The sequence below is a fragment of the Ranitomeya variabilis genome, chromosome 4 (genome assembly GCF_051348905.1).
Source record: "Ranitomeya variabilis isolate aRanVar5 chromosome 4, aRanVar5.hap1, whole genome shotgun sequence".
Classification (NCBI taxonomy): Eukaryota; Metazoa; Chordata; class Amphibia; order Anura; family Dendrobatidae; genus Ranitomeya; species Ranitomeya variabilis.
Window position 1 is genome coordinate 197,042,540 of NC_135235.1, and position 17,831 is coordinate 197,060,370.

The window sequence follows — 17,831 nt, forward strand, 5'->3', positions numbered from 1 at the left end:
CGGCGCATTCCGACATACAGCAAACAACGCTAGTGTGAAAGTAGCCTAAGTCAAAGGGTCAATTTGTTAATTTTATTACTATGGCCGGTACCAATGGTTACCATGGTACCCTGAGGTCATGTGATGACCCCCAGGGTATGTGGCCTGTGAGATTCAGCCATAAGTTGGCTCTAACAGGCTGTGTCAGTGAGTCACTGACCGTCTCATGCACTGCTGTACACGAGTACTCCAGTGTGTGAGACCACAGATCAAAGTAAAGATTATACATGTTCCACAGTATGACTAAGTAAAAAAATGAAATACCCTCTGTGAAAAATTCGAAAAAAACACAAAAAAGTTCACACAAATCACTAAAATTGTTTTTAGTGTGTAAAAAGAGCAAATCATAAAAAAAATATATAAATCTGGTATCGCTGTAATCGTACTGACCCAATGAACAAATCAATGTATCACTTTTATCACTTGGAGAACAGCGCAAACCCCCTTCCCCCCATAAAAACAATAACTGAATTGCTGGTTTTTGTTCATTCTGTGTCGGAAAAATCTGAATAAAAAGCAATAAAAAATACTATGTACCCCAAAATGGTACCAACAAAATTTATGGGTACAGTTTTTAGAATGCTGTCACTTTTGGATATTTTCTGTCATATAGGTCCCCCAAAGTTACTTCCTAACAAAAAAAAAAATATGTTTCAAAAATTGTGTTTCCAAATTGCGAAATTTTCGCCAAATTTTCGATATTTTCGCAAATAAAAGTCATATCAAACAAATGTCCTCATGAAGTACAATATGTCACGAAAAAACAGTCTCAGAATCAGTGGGATCCGTTGATGCATTCCAGAGTTATAACCACATAAAGGGACAGTGGTCAGATTGAAAATTTTTTGCCTGGTCATTAAGGTCAAAATGGGCTCAGTCACTAAGGAGTTAAGAAGAGTTCTAAAAAAAAAATGGCTGCTTTCTTCCAGAAACAAGGCTGCACTTGCCTATAGGTTATGCGTGGCATTACAACTATGCACTTTATTAAAGCCGCAATACCTCACACAACCTGAAAACAGGTGTGGCGCTGTTTTAGGAAGAATGTAGTCATGTTTTTTCTAACCCTGGAAATCCCTTTAATGATAAAGGGAAGCTGTTATATGAGAGGGAAGAGAGAGATTAAAACCTTCAGCAGGCTGGTGTGTGTCAGGAAGAATATGAGACACCTGCAGCGGGGGGGTGCTCCATGTAACTCACACTTTGAATTCTCATTTTATCTGTGCTTGTATGTGGAATTAGGGCGAGTGTTATTTGTAGTAGAGCTGTGTTTGCTCAGTGAACTCAGTTATTAACTCGGTGTAGGATGCAACTTCCTACTGTGCTCAGGGAGGTGGCCATTCAAATAGAAGAATAAAAGGTTAAAGTCCTGCCTTGGAGAGAGGAGGGGAATCGTGTGACGGCGGCCGCCGCTGCTATGTGTGATTTCACTGTCTCACTTCCCTGTTGCTCTAAAAGTACAAAGATCTAACAAGTCCCAACTTCATTCTGAGTGACAATGAGCAAGTGACAGGAGCGGGTGCTGATTGTGACCTCTGGACCCTAGCACGGCAGGTGTAGCCGAGTCCTCCGGGGACCGCTCAGGTGTTCTGTCCTAAGCAGAATCTCAATGCCCCAATGGCGCTTCACTACATCATCCCGGGGCGATACAACCTGCCATCTCTGCTACTGGTGAGTACCGACCAATTCTTGAAAACCTGCCATCTCTGCTGGAATTATTAGTCCCACAGCAACTTGTCGAGAAGGGAAACGTGTTACACTCATAAATACAAACTGTCGGCTTCGCGAAATATCTCTAAAATGGTGCATGTATGTCCGCCATATACGTAGAAGTAATGTGAGACATTTATGGTCTATCGATAAGGCTTCTTGTCAATTGTCGGCCATTGTGCGGCATATGGTGAAACGCTGTGTAAGTGTATAAATCATACTGTCATATAAGCATCTGCATTTTTTTAATCCTATGACGTCCAGCAGACATAATATAGAAAAGATGACATGTTTAGTGATTACATGCAGTAGAACAAGACCGTGGTCCCCATTCTTTCTTACCATGAGAGGTAAGTCCTGTTAGGCTACAGTTCCCACAATGAGTGTTTGGTGCAATATAAATAAATATATATATATATATATATATATATATATATATATATAAAATTATTTTTCTTTCCATTTCTAGCTAAGTAGACTGGATTTCTAGAAATCTCTTGCCCACTGTGTGGGGTTTTTAAAAAAAATTCTGCGCAAAATGACCCGATTCTGCGATTTTGATATCTGCAACACGTTAATATCTCAGTAAATATGGCTTTTTATTTGCAAATTTTCCCCATAGACTTGAATGAGGTATGGAATACGCAGCAAAAATTGCATGTACCGTAATCCACACATAAAGTTTAGCAAAGAAAAATACCATGAAGTATTGAAAAGCAAATCAGCTTTAGTTAAAGGATGACAGACCAACAAGAGTTAAAAATGCGATAAAAATGCATATATTAAAAAAATCGTTAAAAAATGCACGTAACCTAATTTATATCAGGGTATGTGCACACACTGACTATTTGGTGCAGAAATGTCTGCATCTCTTGGCAGAAAAATGCACCATATAATGTGCTTTTGCTGCGTTTTTATGTGTTTTTGGTGAAAAAATTGTCATTATTCATTAGTATGAGTGAAATCTGCAACAAAAAAAGCTCAGGCCACATACACACGTGATTATTTGGTGATTTTTTTTACCTCAGTATTTGTAAGCCAAAGCCAGGAGTGGGTGAAAAAATTCAAAAGTGGCGACGTGTTTCTATTATATTTTTCCTCTGATTGTTCCTCTCCTGGTTGTGACTTACAAATCCTGAGGTAAAAAAGTCACCAAATACTCAACGCGTGAACGTGGTCTCATCAAAGAATTAACATACAGCAAATTAATATCTGCAAGTCTCAAAAAAGCAATGTGTGCATGAGACTTTAGGATTGTCATTCACTTTGCTGGCATCAGGAAACCCTTCAGGTTTTGTGACAAAAGTGAGCAGAAAAAAAAGCTCCGCAATTTGTGCACAGGCCCTAATAGGAGCAGAAAATCTGCAACATCAAAAGCTCACCATGTGAACCAGGGGCATAACTATAATTTTCCAGTTACGCCACTGGTGTGAACATAACCTAATTGAGTAAAAATGCCCCGAGTGCCTGGTAGCAAAGTAGTAATGGCATGAGTGCTGCTTATGAAGTAATGATGCCACTCAAACGGCCCTTTAATGCCTTTAATGCCAATTTTAAGCCACGTTCACACATTCAGCATTTGGTCAGTATTTTACCTCAGTATTTGTAAGCTAAAAATAGGAGTGGAACAATCAGAGGAAAAGTATAATAGAAACATGTCACCATTTGTGTATTTATCACCCACCCACAAATGCTGAGGTAAAAAACTCATAAAATACTCAATGTGTGAATGTGGCCATAAAGTGATAATGCCCCTTGTAGACACAAATACTGTTGACAGTGGCACAACCATGACCCACAGGTCCGGGACCCCAGGGGTGATAGTGATGGCATGAGGGATGCATATAGTGCTAGGTTGTCTTCAATTGGTCGAAGAAGGGGAAAGTCTCTGTAAAATCCTAAATATTCTGTAAGATTAGTGTCCATGAAGCTGCTGGTATAGAGCAGAACATAATTTACAGGTTACACATCAGTTTCTCATTTATGTACGGTGCGTCTGTATGTTTCAAATCTGGCACAATTTGAGGATCGGAATCGCCCATTCAAGTGAACGGATTAGAGGAAAAAATAAATAAAAAATGGACAGCGCACAGAGGAAATCATGTGCTGACTGATTGCTCCATCAGTTTTGTTTAGTTTTTTTACATATGAGACAATCTGACACACTGATCCTAATAAACCAATAAGTCTGATCCAGCACATTGACGTAAAACAGCCTGTTTTTTGTGAAGGGGGAAAAATCTCTCACGTGTGAATTTAGCTTAAAGGGAACCTGTCACCTGAATTTGGCGGGACCTTTTTTCGGTCCGATGGGCGGTGTTTTCGGATGTTTTATTCACCCCTTCCTTTCCTGCTGGCCGCAATATTGGCTTGAAGTTGATTCGCTGTCCTCCGTAGAACACGCCTGCCCAAGGCAATCTTGCCTTGCGCACGCGCAGTATGCTTTGCCCAACTGTGGGCAAAGCCAAAAAGCATTAGTGTGCATGCACCGGCGCACTATGTCCTGGAACACAGCAAAATACTTCCGGGACATAGTGCGCATGTCCTGGAACACAGCAAAATACTTCCGGGACATAGTGCGCCGGCGCATGCGCACAAATGCTTTTCGGCTTTGCCCGCAGTTGGGCAAAGCATACTGTGCGTGCGCAAGGCAAGATTGCCTTGGGCAGGCGTGTTCTACGGAGGACAGCGAATCAACTTCAAGCCAATATTGCGGCCAACGTGCAGACAGCAGGAAAGGAAGGGGTGAATAAAACACCCGAAAACACCGCCCATCGGACTGAAAAAAGGTCCCGCCAAATTCAGGTGACAGGTTCCCTTTAAATGTTTGTAATGAGTTCATGAGTATATTGAGCTATAGAATGGCACAGTCAGACAGTCATATAAATGGGAAGGAAATTGGAACTCGGTGCACAAACTGGCTGGCTGCTCTCCCGACCAGAGTGTGACGACTCCATAGAAATACATGAAGCTGTCACGCTCGGGAGAGCCTCCAGCCAGTCCGTTCATTGCTTTCCAATCTTCTTCCGATTTATGTGACTGACTGTGCCCAAAGTATGACTTATCACCGTTATCATTAATTAAAGTTAGTATAGCTTTCCAAAAAGAGAAAAATTCAGGTCGGCAATGAGAAAACACGTACACATTTCTACATCTTTCTATGAATTTTACGGACAGCCCTACGTGCTGCTTTCATTTCTGTTTTCAGTTCCTTCTTCTCTAATCCTTAAGTTTATGATGAGACCCAATGTGAATCGTATATACTATACGTGATATATACAATGTAATTCTTTAGAGGTATGACTGCAATAAGTTGACATCTAGTTGTGTTAAGGTGCATAAAACAGACGAAGGATGTAGATTCAGTTTTCAGTTTCACATAATGATATTGTCTGACGAGTAAGTGACATCATCCAGAGGGGTGCAATGGTAGGAAATGGAGTTACCGAGGACATATTGAGACAGATTTGTCCATTACGAGACACTGTTGTGTCATTATTTTAAGCAATGTCTGTATGAATGTCTCATATGTCACCTGTTGTATTAGGGACTGCACCCCTACCAGCCCAGTTGGCTTAGGCATCCCTCTTTTCTTTAGACATGCACTTAACTTTTAAAAATGTGACTTGAGCTGGGATCAAAGTCCACATTGAAATTCATTATATATCTGCAATAAATCTGCATGTAATAAAGGGAATGCAACATCAGGCTTTTGCTATGTAAACTGAGAGCCACATGACTTAGAGGCAGAGAGCCTAATTCCAGCAATGTATCACTTACTTGACTATGCTTTCTTGTTTCAATAAAATTGGTGTTTTATCAGCAGGAGATTATCACTACAAGGCTCCTGGTTTCGTGTCTCCTAGTCCAACTTTGCCCCTTCACTAATTAGCAGCTTTCGGTCCAAATACAGTGTACACAGCAAGCTGCTATACATTACAAATTCAGTGTTGGTTAGAAATGTTTATCTTCTATACACAATGAAGTTCACTCAGAGGTGTAGTGTTTTGGTTCACATGAAGTGGGGGAAACTGAGTGGGCCTCTAACCAGGTAACCTTGATTACAACTGGGGTATGCACCCTAAGGCCGGAGACACACTGCTGCGAGATGCGGCCGAGTCTCGCTGGTTAAAAGCAAGCTGTGGCACCGGCACTCCGGAGCGGAGCGTGCAGCTCCATGTATTGCTATGCAGCTGCACGCTCCGCTCCGGAGTGCAGGTGCCACAGCTTGCTTTTAACCAGCGAGACTCGGCCGTATCTCGCAGCAGTGTGTCTCCGGCCTAATAGTGGATGTAGGAGAACCTCAGCAGACGACAGCGCTGTTACTGAAAATGATCTCTATACAAAGACCAACACTGATATTACCGTTATATGGTCAGTGGTAGATACCAGTGCTGCAGAACATATAAGAGATTACAGTACAGTTATAGATAGTGACCTACCGCTGACGTTCTTTCCGATGGAGTCGTTCACTTTTCCCATCTTTTCCATCTGGCCCAGACCGACATGACAACTTCTCCATCCAGGACTCGGCTGCAGAGATTACAACAAAGACACATTTCATGTCTCCTATTTCCTGCATCGTCCCCATATATCCCCAACCTGCACAAACTCCTCATCCTGCTGACACCCCAATGCTGAGCCGCTGCTGCCGTATGTGTCCCCATTACTACACCTATTGTGTGGTACTATGTGCCTTCTAAATTCTAAAGCACCCCCTCTAGAATATAGTAATGCTGGGTGCAAGTGCCCTAGAAAACAGTGTCCACATTTTGTCCCCTAGAAATTAATATTGCCCTGTGTGCCCCTTTGACAGTCACAGTAACCTGAGTTCCCCTATAATGATACCTGCCCACTTTACATTTAATAATGTCCCGAGTCTCCTCCCAGTACTGTCTCCCTATACACAGTATAATGCCCCCTCACTGTATATATACTGACCTCTTGGTATCCCCCAAACTATATGATGGCCCTCTAGACAGCCTCCTTATAGCATAATTCACCAGATAGTCTTCAATATAGTATAATGCACTTCCCATAGGTCTCCATAAAGTATAATGTACTTTCCATAGGCCTCCATATAGTATAATGCACTCCCCATAGGCCTCCATATGGTATAATGCACTCCCCATAGACAGACTCTATATAGTATAATGCAGGCCCCCTTAGGCAGACTCTATATAGTATAATGTAGCCCCTCATAGGCAGATTCTGCATGGTATAATGCAACCCCACATAGGCAGACTGTATAGTATAATGCACCCCTCCATAGGCAGACTCTATATAGTATAATGCAGCCTGTCATAGGCAGACTCTATATAGTATAATGCACCCCCCATAGGCAGACTCTAATATAATGCACCCTCTTAGGCCTCTATAGCATAATGCACCTCCATAAAAAATAAATAAATACAATACTTGCCTGTCTTCCTCATCTCCGGACAGTGGGCACCGAGTAGTGACGTCATCACGACGCCTGTCAGTGTCTGCGTCAGGGATGTCAGCTGTCAATGTTGTCAGCTGTATCAGCATCCAGCCGATACAGTCTGCGATGAGGGGCAGGCAGGGGGCCCACTGCTGGCACCGGGCCCCCTGCGTGCTCAAGGGCCCCATAGCGGCTGGGTGGCAGAGCAGGGAGATTTGAATTGTATGGGCGTGCTGCATATATCATTCGCTTTCAGCAGCGTAGCTCTGGTGGGCCCCCTCAGAGCACGGAGCCCAGGGCAACTGCCCCCTCTGCCCATCCCCCCCCCCCAGTACCTATGCTACTGAATGCGAATGATATCTGTAAGAAATAATTTTTTTTTTTCTAGCCGGTTGTATTCTTTTACATTCCTTATTTATACAGCGTGTTTTTGTCTGTTTAAACGGAATCTGTCAGTAAGGTCAACACATCCTGGGAAAATACATTTTTCCTAATATGTAAATGAGCTGTTATGATCTCTGGGCCAGACATAGATCTCCCTGAGAATCTGCCTCCAGAAATTATTTTAAATGGAATGTGACGCAGATATTAAGGTATCATTTTATTCAGCTTCCTATGACCTGCATGCCCATATTGATGAGTTACGAAACTTGATCCTACTGACAAAGTCCCTTTATTTCTGGCACCATTCCATAAATTAAAAAAAACCCCAGTATAGGATTTGTGTTTGCTTCAGATATTTTTGGCCTCTTTTGGATTTCATCTGATTTTTATTTTTTTTGGTATGAGCCTTGCTTTTAAAATTTGGCCCCACAGAGTAGTCCTGTATTGGGCCAATCTGGTACTTTTTCTAACTTCTAAGGCCGGCGTCACACTCAGCGTATGAAAATACGGTCCGTTTTTTACGGCCGTAATACGCAGAAATGTTCTCAAAATAGTGGTCCGTATGTCATCCGTAGGCAGGGTGTGGCAGCGTATTTTGCGCATGGCATCCTCCGTATGTAATCCGTATGGCATCCGTACTGCGAAACTTTCTCGCAGGCTTGCAAAACCGACACCTAATGGATTTATGTGCTCAAATGTTCGTTAAAACATATATACAGTATGTGTGTGTATGTATGTATGTGTATATATATATATATATATATATATATATATATATATATATATATATATATAAATTTCAGACAGCACTAGATATCATAAAAGCCGGTAATTCGATTGCAGGCTTTTGCTCTCTCCTTCCCAAACCCGACATATGAGACATGGTTTACATACAGTAAACCATCTCATATCCCTTTTTTTTTTGCATATTCCACACTACTAATGTTAGTAGTGTGTATATGCAAAATTTGGGCCCTCTAGCTATTAAATTAAAGGGTTAAATCGCGGAAAAAATTGGCGTGGGCTCCCGCGCAATTTTCTCCGCCAGAGTGGTAAAGCCAGTGACTGAGGGCAGATATTAATAGCCAGGAGAGGGTCCATGGTTATTGGCCCCCCCTGGCTAAAAACATCTGCCCCCAGCCACCCCAGAAAAGGCACATCTGGAAGATGCGCCTAATCTGGCACTTGGCCACTCTCTTCCCACTCCCGTGTAGCGGTGGGATATGGGGTAATGAAGGGTTAATGTCACCTTGCTATTGTAAGGTGACATTAAGCCAGATTAATAATGGAGAGGCGTCAATTATGACACCTATCCATTATTAATCCAATAGTACGAAATGGTTAAAAAAAAAATACACACACATTATTACAAAGTACTTTAATGAAATAAAGACACAAGGTGTTTTAATATTTTATTAGACTCTTAATTCACCTGAAGACCCTCGTTCTGTAAAAAAGGAAAAATAAAAAAACAACAATATCCCATACCTTCCGTCGTTCTGGTCACGTCCCACGATGTAAATCCATCTGAGGCCGGTTTCACACGTCAGTGGCTCCGGTACGTGAGGTGACAGTTTCCTCCCGTACCGGAGACACTGACACACGTAGACCCATAAAAATCAATGCATCTGTTCAGATGTCATTGATTTTGTGCGGACCGTGTGCGGACCGTGTCTCCGTGTGCCAAACACGGAGACATGTCAGTGTTCGTGGGAGCGCACGGATTACACGGACCCAATAGAGTCAATGGGTCCGTGTAAAACACGCACCTCACACGGACATTCTCCGTCTGGGGTCCGTGTGGCGTGCCGGAGACAGCGCTACAGTAAGCGCTGTCCCCCCCACATGGTGCTGAAGCCGCCATTCATATGTTCCCTGTAGCAGCGTTTGCTATAGAGAAAATATGAAGAATAGTTTTTAAAATAAAGATCCATGTGTCCGCCGCCCCCCCACCCCCTGTGCGCCCCCCCCGCTGGTCAGAAAATACTCACCCGGATCCCCCGTCGGCAGTCGCTCCTTCCTGGTCTGGCCGCGGCTTCTCTACTGTATGCGGCCGATTACACTCATGAATATGTGGCTCCACCTCCAATAGGGGCGGAGCCGCCTATTCATGAGTGTAAATGAGCGGCCCCACGTGACCGCAAGTAAGCCGCGGCCAGACCAGGAAGGAGCGACTGCCGACGGGGGATCCGGGTGAGTATTTTCTGACCAGCGGGGGGGGCGCACAGGGGGTGGGGGGGCGGCGGACACATGGATCTTTATTTTAAACACTATTCTTCATATTTTCCCTGCAGCAAACGTTGCTGCAGGGATGATATGAATCGCAGCTTCAGCATCATGCAGAGTGGGTACCACACGCTCCGTGTGGTACCCACTCGCCATACGGGCGGCACACATGTGCCGCAGGTATGGCCTCCGTGAGTTCCCAGGCACACGGACACGGATAACTCCGGTACCGATTTGTCCGGTACCGGAATTATCTGGACGTGTGGGACAGCCCTGAAGGGGTTAAAGCATTTTACACCCAGGAGCTCTGCTAAAGCAGCTGTGCTCATGGTTGTAAAACCCCGGGGAATTAATGGAATGCAGGGGAATGACCTGTAGTTACCTTGAGTCGCGGTGATGCGCCCTCTGCTGGATGTCCTTATATGAACTCTAGCCTGGGAAAAGTTCCCACGCTAGAGAGGAGGTTGGGGGAAATTGAGAGGTGTAAGGTAGAAAATGAGAGGCGTGATGGGAAAATAAGAGAAGTGAGGTGCTATAACTAACCACAGATATTTACTATACCCAGGCAACGCCGGGCTCTTCAGCTAGTATATATATAAAAAAGAAAAATGTGTGTGTGTATATATATATATATATATATATATATATATATATATATATATATATATATATATATATATATATATATATATATATATATATATATATATATATATATATATATATATATATATATATATACCTATTCTATGTGTAGACATTTATTCTGCCTATTCTATTCTATTCTGTCAGTGTGATATTACTGTACACCGCACTGAATTGCCGGCTTTTCTCTATAGAACCGGTGCGTATTTCTCGCAAGTCACACCCATGGTCCGTGTGTAATCTGGATTTTTCTCGCCCCCATAGACTTTCATTGACGATTTTTTTGCGCAATACGGTGACAAACGCAGCATGCTGCGATTTTCTATGGCCGTACAAGACCGTATAATACGGATCAGTAAAATACGGCAGATAGGAGCTGGCCCATAGAGAATCATTGTACCGTATGCAATCCGTATTTTCTGCACCTCTCATACGTCCGTAAAACTCGATAGTGTGACGCCGGCCTAACCCTTTGTAAGCTTCATAAAACATAAGATCTACTCCCCCCGACATAGTCCAATAATAAAACTTAAAATGAGTATTACCTTTGTTACCTTGTATGAATTAATTTTAAGTTTTATTATTGGACTATGTCGGGAGGAGTAGATCTTTAGATTATGATAGTTTCTTTCCTCTTTTTCATGCTCTTATCAAACTTAAAATTTAGGGGAAGGTAATCTTTGGACATTTTATTTTTGGACATCTTATTCATAAATTAGTTTAATCCCTTACCAACCCGCTAGCTATTTGCCATTTGATTTTTCGGTAAGGCTCACCTAACATAATTACAAGTGAACCCTGAGTGTTCCTTTCATGCCATGCCTAGTTGAAGGCTTCATCCACATTAATCCTAACCATGGCCCTATCTTGGATATCTAATTGATAAAGCACTTCTGTAAAAATCGGGCAGACATGCATAGGTTGGTGTAACCTGTTTAGCCACAAAGGGGCCCAAGAGGTAAGGGGGATCTGAGCTTTTGGACCACAAAGGGCCCATATATTGGCCCTCTTCTTCCTTTGTTCACTCCTGCCGGTGATTGTGTAAAGTTATCCTCAGACGTTAGATACGGTATTTGGTGGCACCCATCCTAACCATTAAGGCTTGCTCACACAAGTGAGAGTGGTAGCACTCGGACCAATGTTATACTATGAGCACAGATCTGGGTATTTTTTCCTCATGCCAATCCGTATGAGATAAAAATTGCAGCACGCTGCGAGTGGCTCCGCAAATCAGGTCACGTGCACCATAAAGTCTATTGGTGCATATAAAATATCGGACTGCACTCAGATGTCATCCGAGTGCAGTCTGATTTATATAGATACAGACAATGGAGAAGATGGAGAAATTAAGTTCTCCGCACCTGTGATCAGCCGAAAGACTCTGATTACAGCAAGCTGAGATTTGACTCCAACTCTGATTAGAGTCATTACCATTGATCAAAATAGAGAAGATTGCATGTGCTAGCAAATATTCATAGTCTATGACCAAATAAACCTTTTGAACCTGAGCCTATAAGAGGGAATAGTCTTTTTAACAAGAATTCTCACTGGGGAGGAGACGAAGGCCGATCAAGTAAATGTGACGCTTGTGGCTTTCCGTGGTGAATATAGCTGACATCGATGGGTTTGCATTTGGATCAGATGTTTCAAAACAGTTCTGAACTGGGCAATATGGTCACTCATCAGATCCGTCTGATTAATGATTAGCACATTTCTGGCCAGTTTACCCCGTGATCGAAGTGACAGGGTATAGGTGGAGCATCTGCCCTGCAGGGAATTCCTGTGCAGTCACTGCTGTTATGTGTCACGCCTCACTATGCTGACATGTTGGCTGCCATAGTCTATAAATTCTGACAGCAGATGTTAGTCGCCCATGGTAGGCTGCTAGCCGCAGGTGTCCTGCATACGTCTTTGCCATGTGCAGTGCAGCCATGTCTGATCTCCTACCAGTCATTAAAGGCCCTCAATAAGAAACCAATTCTCGTTATTTTATTTTTTAAATGTCAGCATTTCAGCAGTCGTAACAATATAATCGTCATTGAAGTGGATGAATGCCTTTTTAGCGATGAAGAAATTATTTTTTTTTTGTGCTGCTTCGACATAAATAGAAAATTACTGTTAGAACGTACAGTTTTTTGTGCTGCAAATATAGAACATTTTTATTAGTTTTATTCCATTTTTTTTTTATTCTAATAAGTAAAATCATAATACGATTATTTGTTTTCACCAGTCAGTGGAGGTCTAATTTCTGGGACCCCCACTGATCAGCTGAAAAGTTAATTTTTACCCCATTATTATGTGGAGTGATTATTTGTGTACATGCTCAACTGCAGTCCCATTAATTCCCTATGGGGCCGCTGAATGCTGCGCTTGACTTTTTCTGGCAGATCTATAGAGAATAAATGGAGTGGCCATCAGGCATCCAACCTGAAGGACCATTTTGTAACAGAATAAAAGTGCCTCGTTAGGGCTAAAAACTACCCCTTCTGTAGATCATTGTATGTCCCATTGCACTGAAGACCGCCAATCAGGCTTGTTCCCACCGGACAACTCCTATAAATGCACTGATGGGGTAATAGGAGGACATTGAAGAATATGACTCGTCCTACTGAGTAGTGAGAAGTGTGTGCAGAGCAGGACAAGCTGTAACCTGATAGGTGTGTCACTATTAACACTGTTAGGCCGGTTTCACATGTCAGTGATTCCGGTACGTGAGGTGACAGTTTCCTCACGTACCGGAGACACTGACACACGTAGACCCATAAAAATCAATGCATCTGTGCAGATGTCATTGATTTTTTGCGGACCGTGTCTCCGTGTGCCAAACACGGAGACATGTCAGTGTTCGTGGGAGCGCACGTTTTACACGGACCCAATAGAGTCAATGGGTCCGCGTAAAACACAGACCTCACACGGACATTCTCCGTCTGGGGTCCGTGTGCGTGCAGGAGACAGCGCTACAGTAAGCGCTGTCCCCCCCACATGGTGCTGAAGCCGGTATTCATATCTTCCCTGTAGCAGCGTTTGCTATAGAGAAAATATGAAGAATAGTGTTTAAAATAAAGATCTATGTGTCCGCCGCCCCCCCACCCCCTGTGCGCCCCCCCGCTGGTCAGAAAATACTTACCCGCTCCCTCGCTCCTTCCTGGTCTGGCCGCGCCTCCTACTGTATGCGGTCACGTGGGGCCGATCATTTACAATCATGAATAGTCGGCTCCGCCCCTATGGGAGGTGGAGCCACATATTCATGACTGTAAATGATCGGCCCCACGTGACCGCATGCAGGAGAAGCCGCGGCCAGACCAGGAAGCAGCGAGGGAGCGGGTAAGTATTTTCTGACCAGCGGGGGGGCGCACAGGGGGTGGGGGGGCGGCGGACACATGGATCTTTATTTTAAACACTATTCTTCATATTTTCTCTACAGCAAACGTTGCTGCAGGGAAGATATGAATCGCAGCTTCAGCACCATGCAGAGTGGGTACCACACGCTCCGTGTGGTACCCACTCGCCATACGGGTGGCACACGTGTGCCGCACGTATGGCCTCCGTGAGTTCCCAGGCACACGGACACGGATAACTCCGGTACCGATTTATTCCGGTACCGGAATTATCTGGACGTGTGGGACAGCCCTTAAGCTGTTTGCGGTGGTTGCAGAGTGTACCGTCTCTTTAAGGACTGCTCACTTTACATGGCAGTAGGACGGGTTAGAACTGTATTTACTGCCCCATGGTTTGTGACTACACTGTTATGCAGTGTATGCAACTGCGGGTTATTGGGAAATGTGTAAGTTAGGGTGCAGACAGACGGCCGTATTTTCATCACAGTGCTTGGACTGGCCCAACACCTCTCCTCCTGACCTGAGCATGACAGCATGATGTATTTCTATACAGCTGTCACGCTCAGGTCAGTCCGTGTAGTGCGATGCCATCCTCGCATGAATTATATGGCTGTCTGTCTGCGTGCTTAGTGGTATAGGAGACATGAGAATGCAAACAGGTGGAGAAAAGCTACCATTCTAAGGCCGGGGTCCCATCTGCGTATTTTCTGTCATCCGAGAGAATCGGGCTAATCGCACTCTATGTAAGGTCTTCATATACCCTAATAAAGAACATTAGGGTATATGGAGACATTCCATAGAGGTAACTCTCTTGGGATTCACTACTTGTCTGTGGCTAGTCCATTAACCCCTTTCCGATGTTGGGCGTAATAATACGCCCAAGTTGGACTCCCTCCCTTTGATGTGTGCTCCGGTGCTGAGCCCACATCTTTCCCGGCACATGTGAGCTGTTTTGAACAGCTGACATGTGCCACTAACAGCCGCGTGTGGAATCGCGATCCACCCGTGGCTGTTAATTCGTTAAATGGTGCTGTCAATCTCTAACAGCAGCATTTAACTCACGCTTCCGGGAAGCGCGCCGGAAATTCCGCCCATCGCACATGATTGCGGGTCACCGGTGGGTTGGCATGACAATCAGAGGTCTCCATAGTAAGTCAGCATTTCTGCTACATTCAAGCGACCTGATCATCGCCTGTGTGTAGCAGAGGCAATCGGACAACTGCAGCTTCTAGTCTCTCATGGAGGCTATTGAAGCATGCAGAAAGTAAAAAAAAAAAAAAAAAAAAAGTTTTTAACAATATAAAAAAAATGAAGGTTCAAATCACCCCTCTTTCGCTCCATTCAAAATAAAACAATAAAAAAAAATCAAATATACACATATTTGGTATCACTGCATTCAAGATCATCCGATCTATCAATATAGAGAAAAAATTAACCCGATCGTTAAACGGTGTAACACGGGGAAAAAAGTAAAAACGCCAGAATTATGTGTTTTTTGGTCACCACTACCTTGCACTGAAAAGCAATAAGGGGCGATCAAAAGATCATATCTGCACCAAAATGGTATAATAAAAACGTCAGCTCGGCACACCAAAAAATAAGCCCTCACCCAACCCAAGATCACGAAAAATTGAGACGTTACCGGTCTCAGAAAATGCCATTTTATTTTTTTTTTTAATACCAAAGTTTGGATTTTTTTCCACTTAACACTTAAATAAAAAAGAACCTTGGTAAAAAAAACAAAACAAAAAAACCTGTGAAATTGCACTTTTTTTTGCAATTTCACCGCACTTGGAATTTTTTTTTCCCATTTTTCAGTACACAATATGCTAAAAGCAATGGTATCATTCAAAAGTACAACTTGTGCCACAAAAAACATGCCCTCACATGGCCATATTGACCAAAAAAAGTTATGGCTCTGGGAAGAAGAGGAGCGAAAAACGAAAACACAAACAAAAAAGTAGTCTACTGCAAGTGGCATTTTTTTAGACTGGTTTTTAAACTTTAATAAGAAAAACAAAAAAAAGTTTAGCATTATTATGTAATATAGAATTTCTAACACAAAAACCATCCTCCTAAGAATACCATTGCTGGCCTATCATAGCTTTTGGATTATGGGAAAACCATGGAATTGTATACAAAAAATAAAATGTATAATGGCGGGAATCGTCAAGAATGGAGTTGATGCATCTTTCTTCAGACAAGGTCTCCTCATTTTCTCTCCTTAGGATGGCTCAGTAATTGGCATTCTGCACTTGCAACACTTAGATCCTGGGCTTGTAGGTTCGTATGTTCTCCCCGTGTTTGTGTAGCCCTTTTCATCCCTTACTCCACAAATGCACTAATAAAATAATAGTTGGCTTCCTATAAAATTGTCCCTTGTATGTGCATGTCTTAGAATAATTACGATTGTCATCATTTTTAGAGCGCAATATACTTAAAAAAATTCTAGTTTGATTTTTATATGATTGCCTGTCGATCCCGGCCAAATGGTGGCCCAAGACTGTGTAGATTGAAATGCTGTGTTCAATCGAAATCCTTTTTTTTTTTTTTTTCATTTGAATTTTATTGTTTGTTTTTTTACTTCCTTAGCGTTTTTTTGTACGTTTTGCCACTTGCAATTTTTGGAAGGTTTTTCCCATAGATTTTTTTTTTTGTCCAAGTCTTATTTTTCTTTAGTTTTTTTATCTTTTTTCACTCCTTTAAATAATGGTGAAGCCGATAGTGGTTTTTTTTTTCAAAAGCAGAAACAATGGCAAAATGATTAAAAAAAACAAAACGAAAAAAAATCCATGTTCCTTTAGAGCTTTCTCCTTGACTTGATCATAGCACCTTCCGAGCGGAAAATGGAAGAAGAATGGAGATATCCCTTAGGCCGGTTTCACACGTCAGTGGCTCCGGTACGTGAGGTGACAGTTTCCTCACGTACCGGAGACACTGACACACGTAGACCCATAAAAATCAATGCATCTGTTCAGATGTCATTGATTTTTTGCGGACCGTGTGCGGACCGTGTCTCCGTGTGCCAAACACGGAGACATGTCAGTGTTCGTGGGAGCGCACGTTTTACACGGACCCAATAGAGTCAATGGGTCCGCGTAAAACACGCACCTCACACGGACATTCTCCGTCTGGGGTCCGTGTGGCGTGCCGGAGACAGCGCTACAGTAAGCGCTGTCCCCCCCACATGGTGCTGAAGCCGGTATTCATATCTTCCCTGTAGCAGCGTTTGCTATAGAGAAAATATGAAGAATAGTGTTAAAAATAAAGATTTAGGTGTCCGCCGCCCCCCCACCCCCTGTGCGCCCCCCCGCTGGTCAGAAAATACTTATCCGGGTCCCCCGTCGGCTGTCGCTCCTTCTTGGTCTTGCCGCGGCTTCTCCTGCATGCGGTCACGTGGGCCCGATCAATTACAATCATGAATAGTCGGCTCCGCCCCTATGGGAGGTGGAGCCACATATTCATGACTGTAAATGATCGGGCCCACGTGACCGCATGCAGGAGAAGCCGCGGCAAGACCAAGAAGGAGCGACAGCCGACGGGGGACCCGGGTAAGTATTTTCTGACCAGCGGGGGGGCGCACAGGGGGTGGGGGGGCGGCGGACACCTAAATCTTTATTTTTAACACTATTCTTCATATTTTCTCTGCAGCAAACGTTACTGCAGAGAGGATATGAATCGCAGCTTCAGCAGCTTCAGCACCATGCAGCGTGGGTACCACACGCTCCGTGTGGTACCCACTCGCCATACGGGCGGCACACGTGTGCCGCCCGTATGGCCTCTGTGAGTTCCCAGGCACACGGACACGGATAACTCCGGTACCGATTTATTCCGGTACCGGAATTATCTGGACGTGTGGGACAGCCCTTAGCCGTTTGTCGGCTTTCGATTTCTCATGCGACTTCGAAAGACTGAACATGCGCACAGAAGTCATTTAAAAAAAAAAAAAAAAATCCATAAATTCATTATTTTACCATTTTTCTGGTGGTTTGCTCTTCGGAATCTGCCTGAAAAATGCAATGTGTGGACAAACCTTTATTAAAGTAAATTTATACCGACAGTGGATA

General features: G+C 43.4%; 1 protein-coding gene across 7 annotated transcripts in view; it reads left to right on the top strand.

Moving 5' to 3' along the window:
* Nucleotides 1–1,425: 1,425 nt before the first annotated feature.
* The window catches only part of PTPRH (protein tyrosine phosphatase receptor type H), a 212,314-nt gene continuing 195,908 nt past the window's right edge, over nt 1,426–17,831 (top strand). For all 7 annotated transcript variants that reach the window (XM_077259547.1, XM_077259548.1, XM_077259549.1 and 4 more), the window contains exon 1: nt 1,426–1,707. In XM_077259547.1, coding sequence (XP_077115662.1) covers nt 1,654–1,707 — 54 coding nt within the window. In that variant the 5' untranslated portion in view covers nt 1,426–1,653. The remainder of the gene's footprint in view (nt 1,708–17,831) is intronic.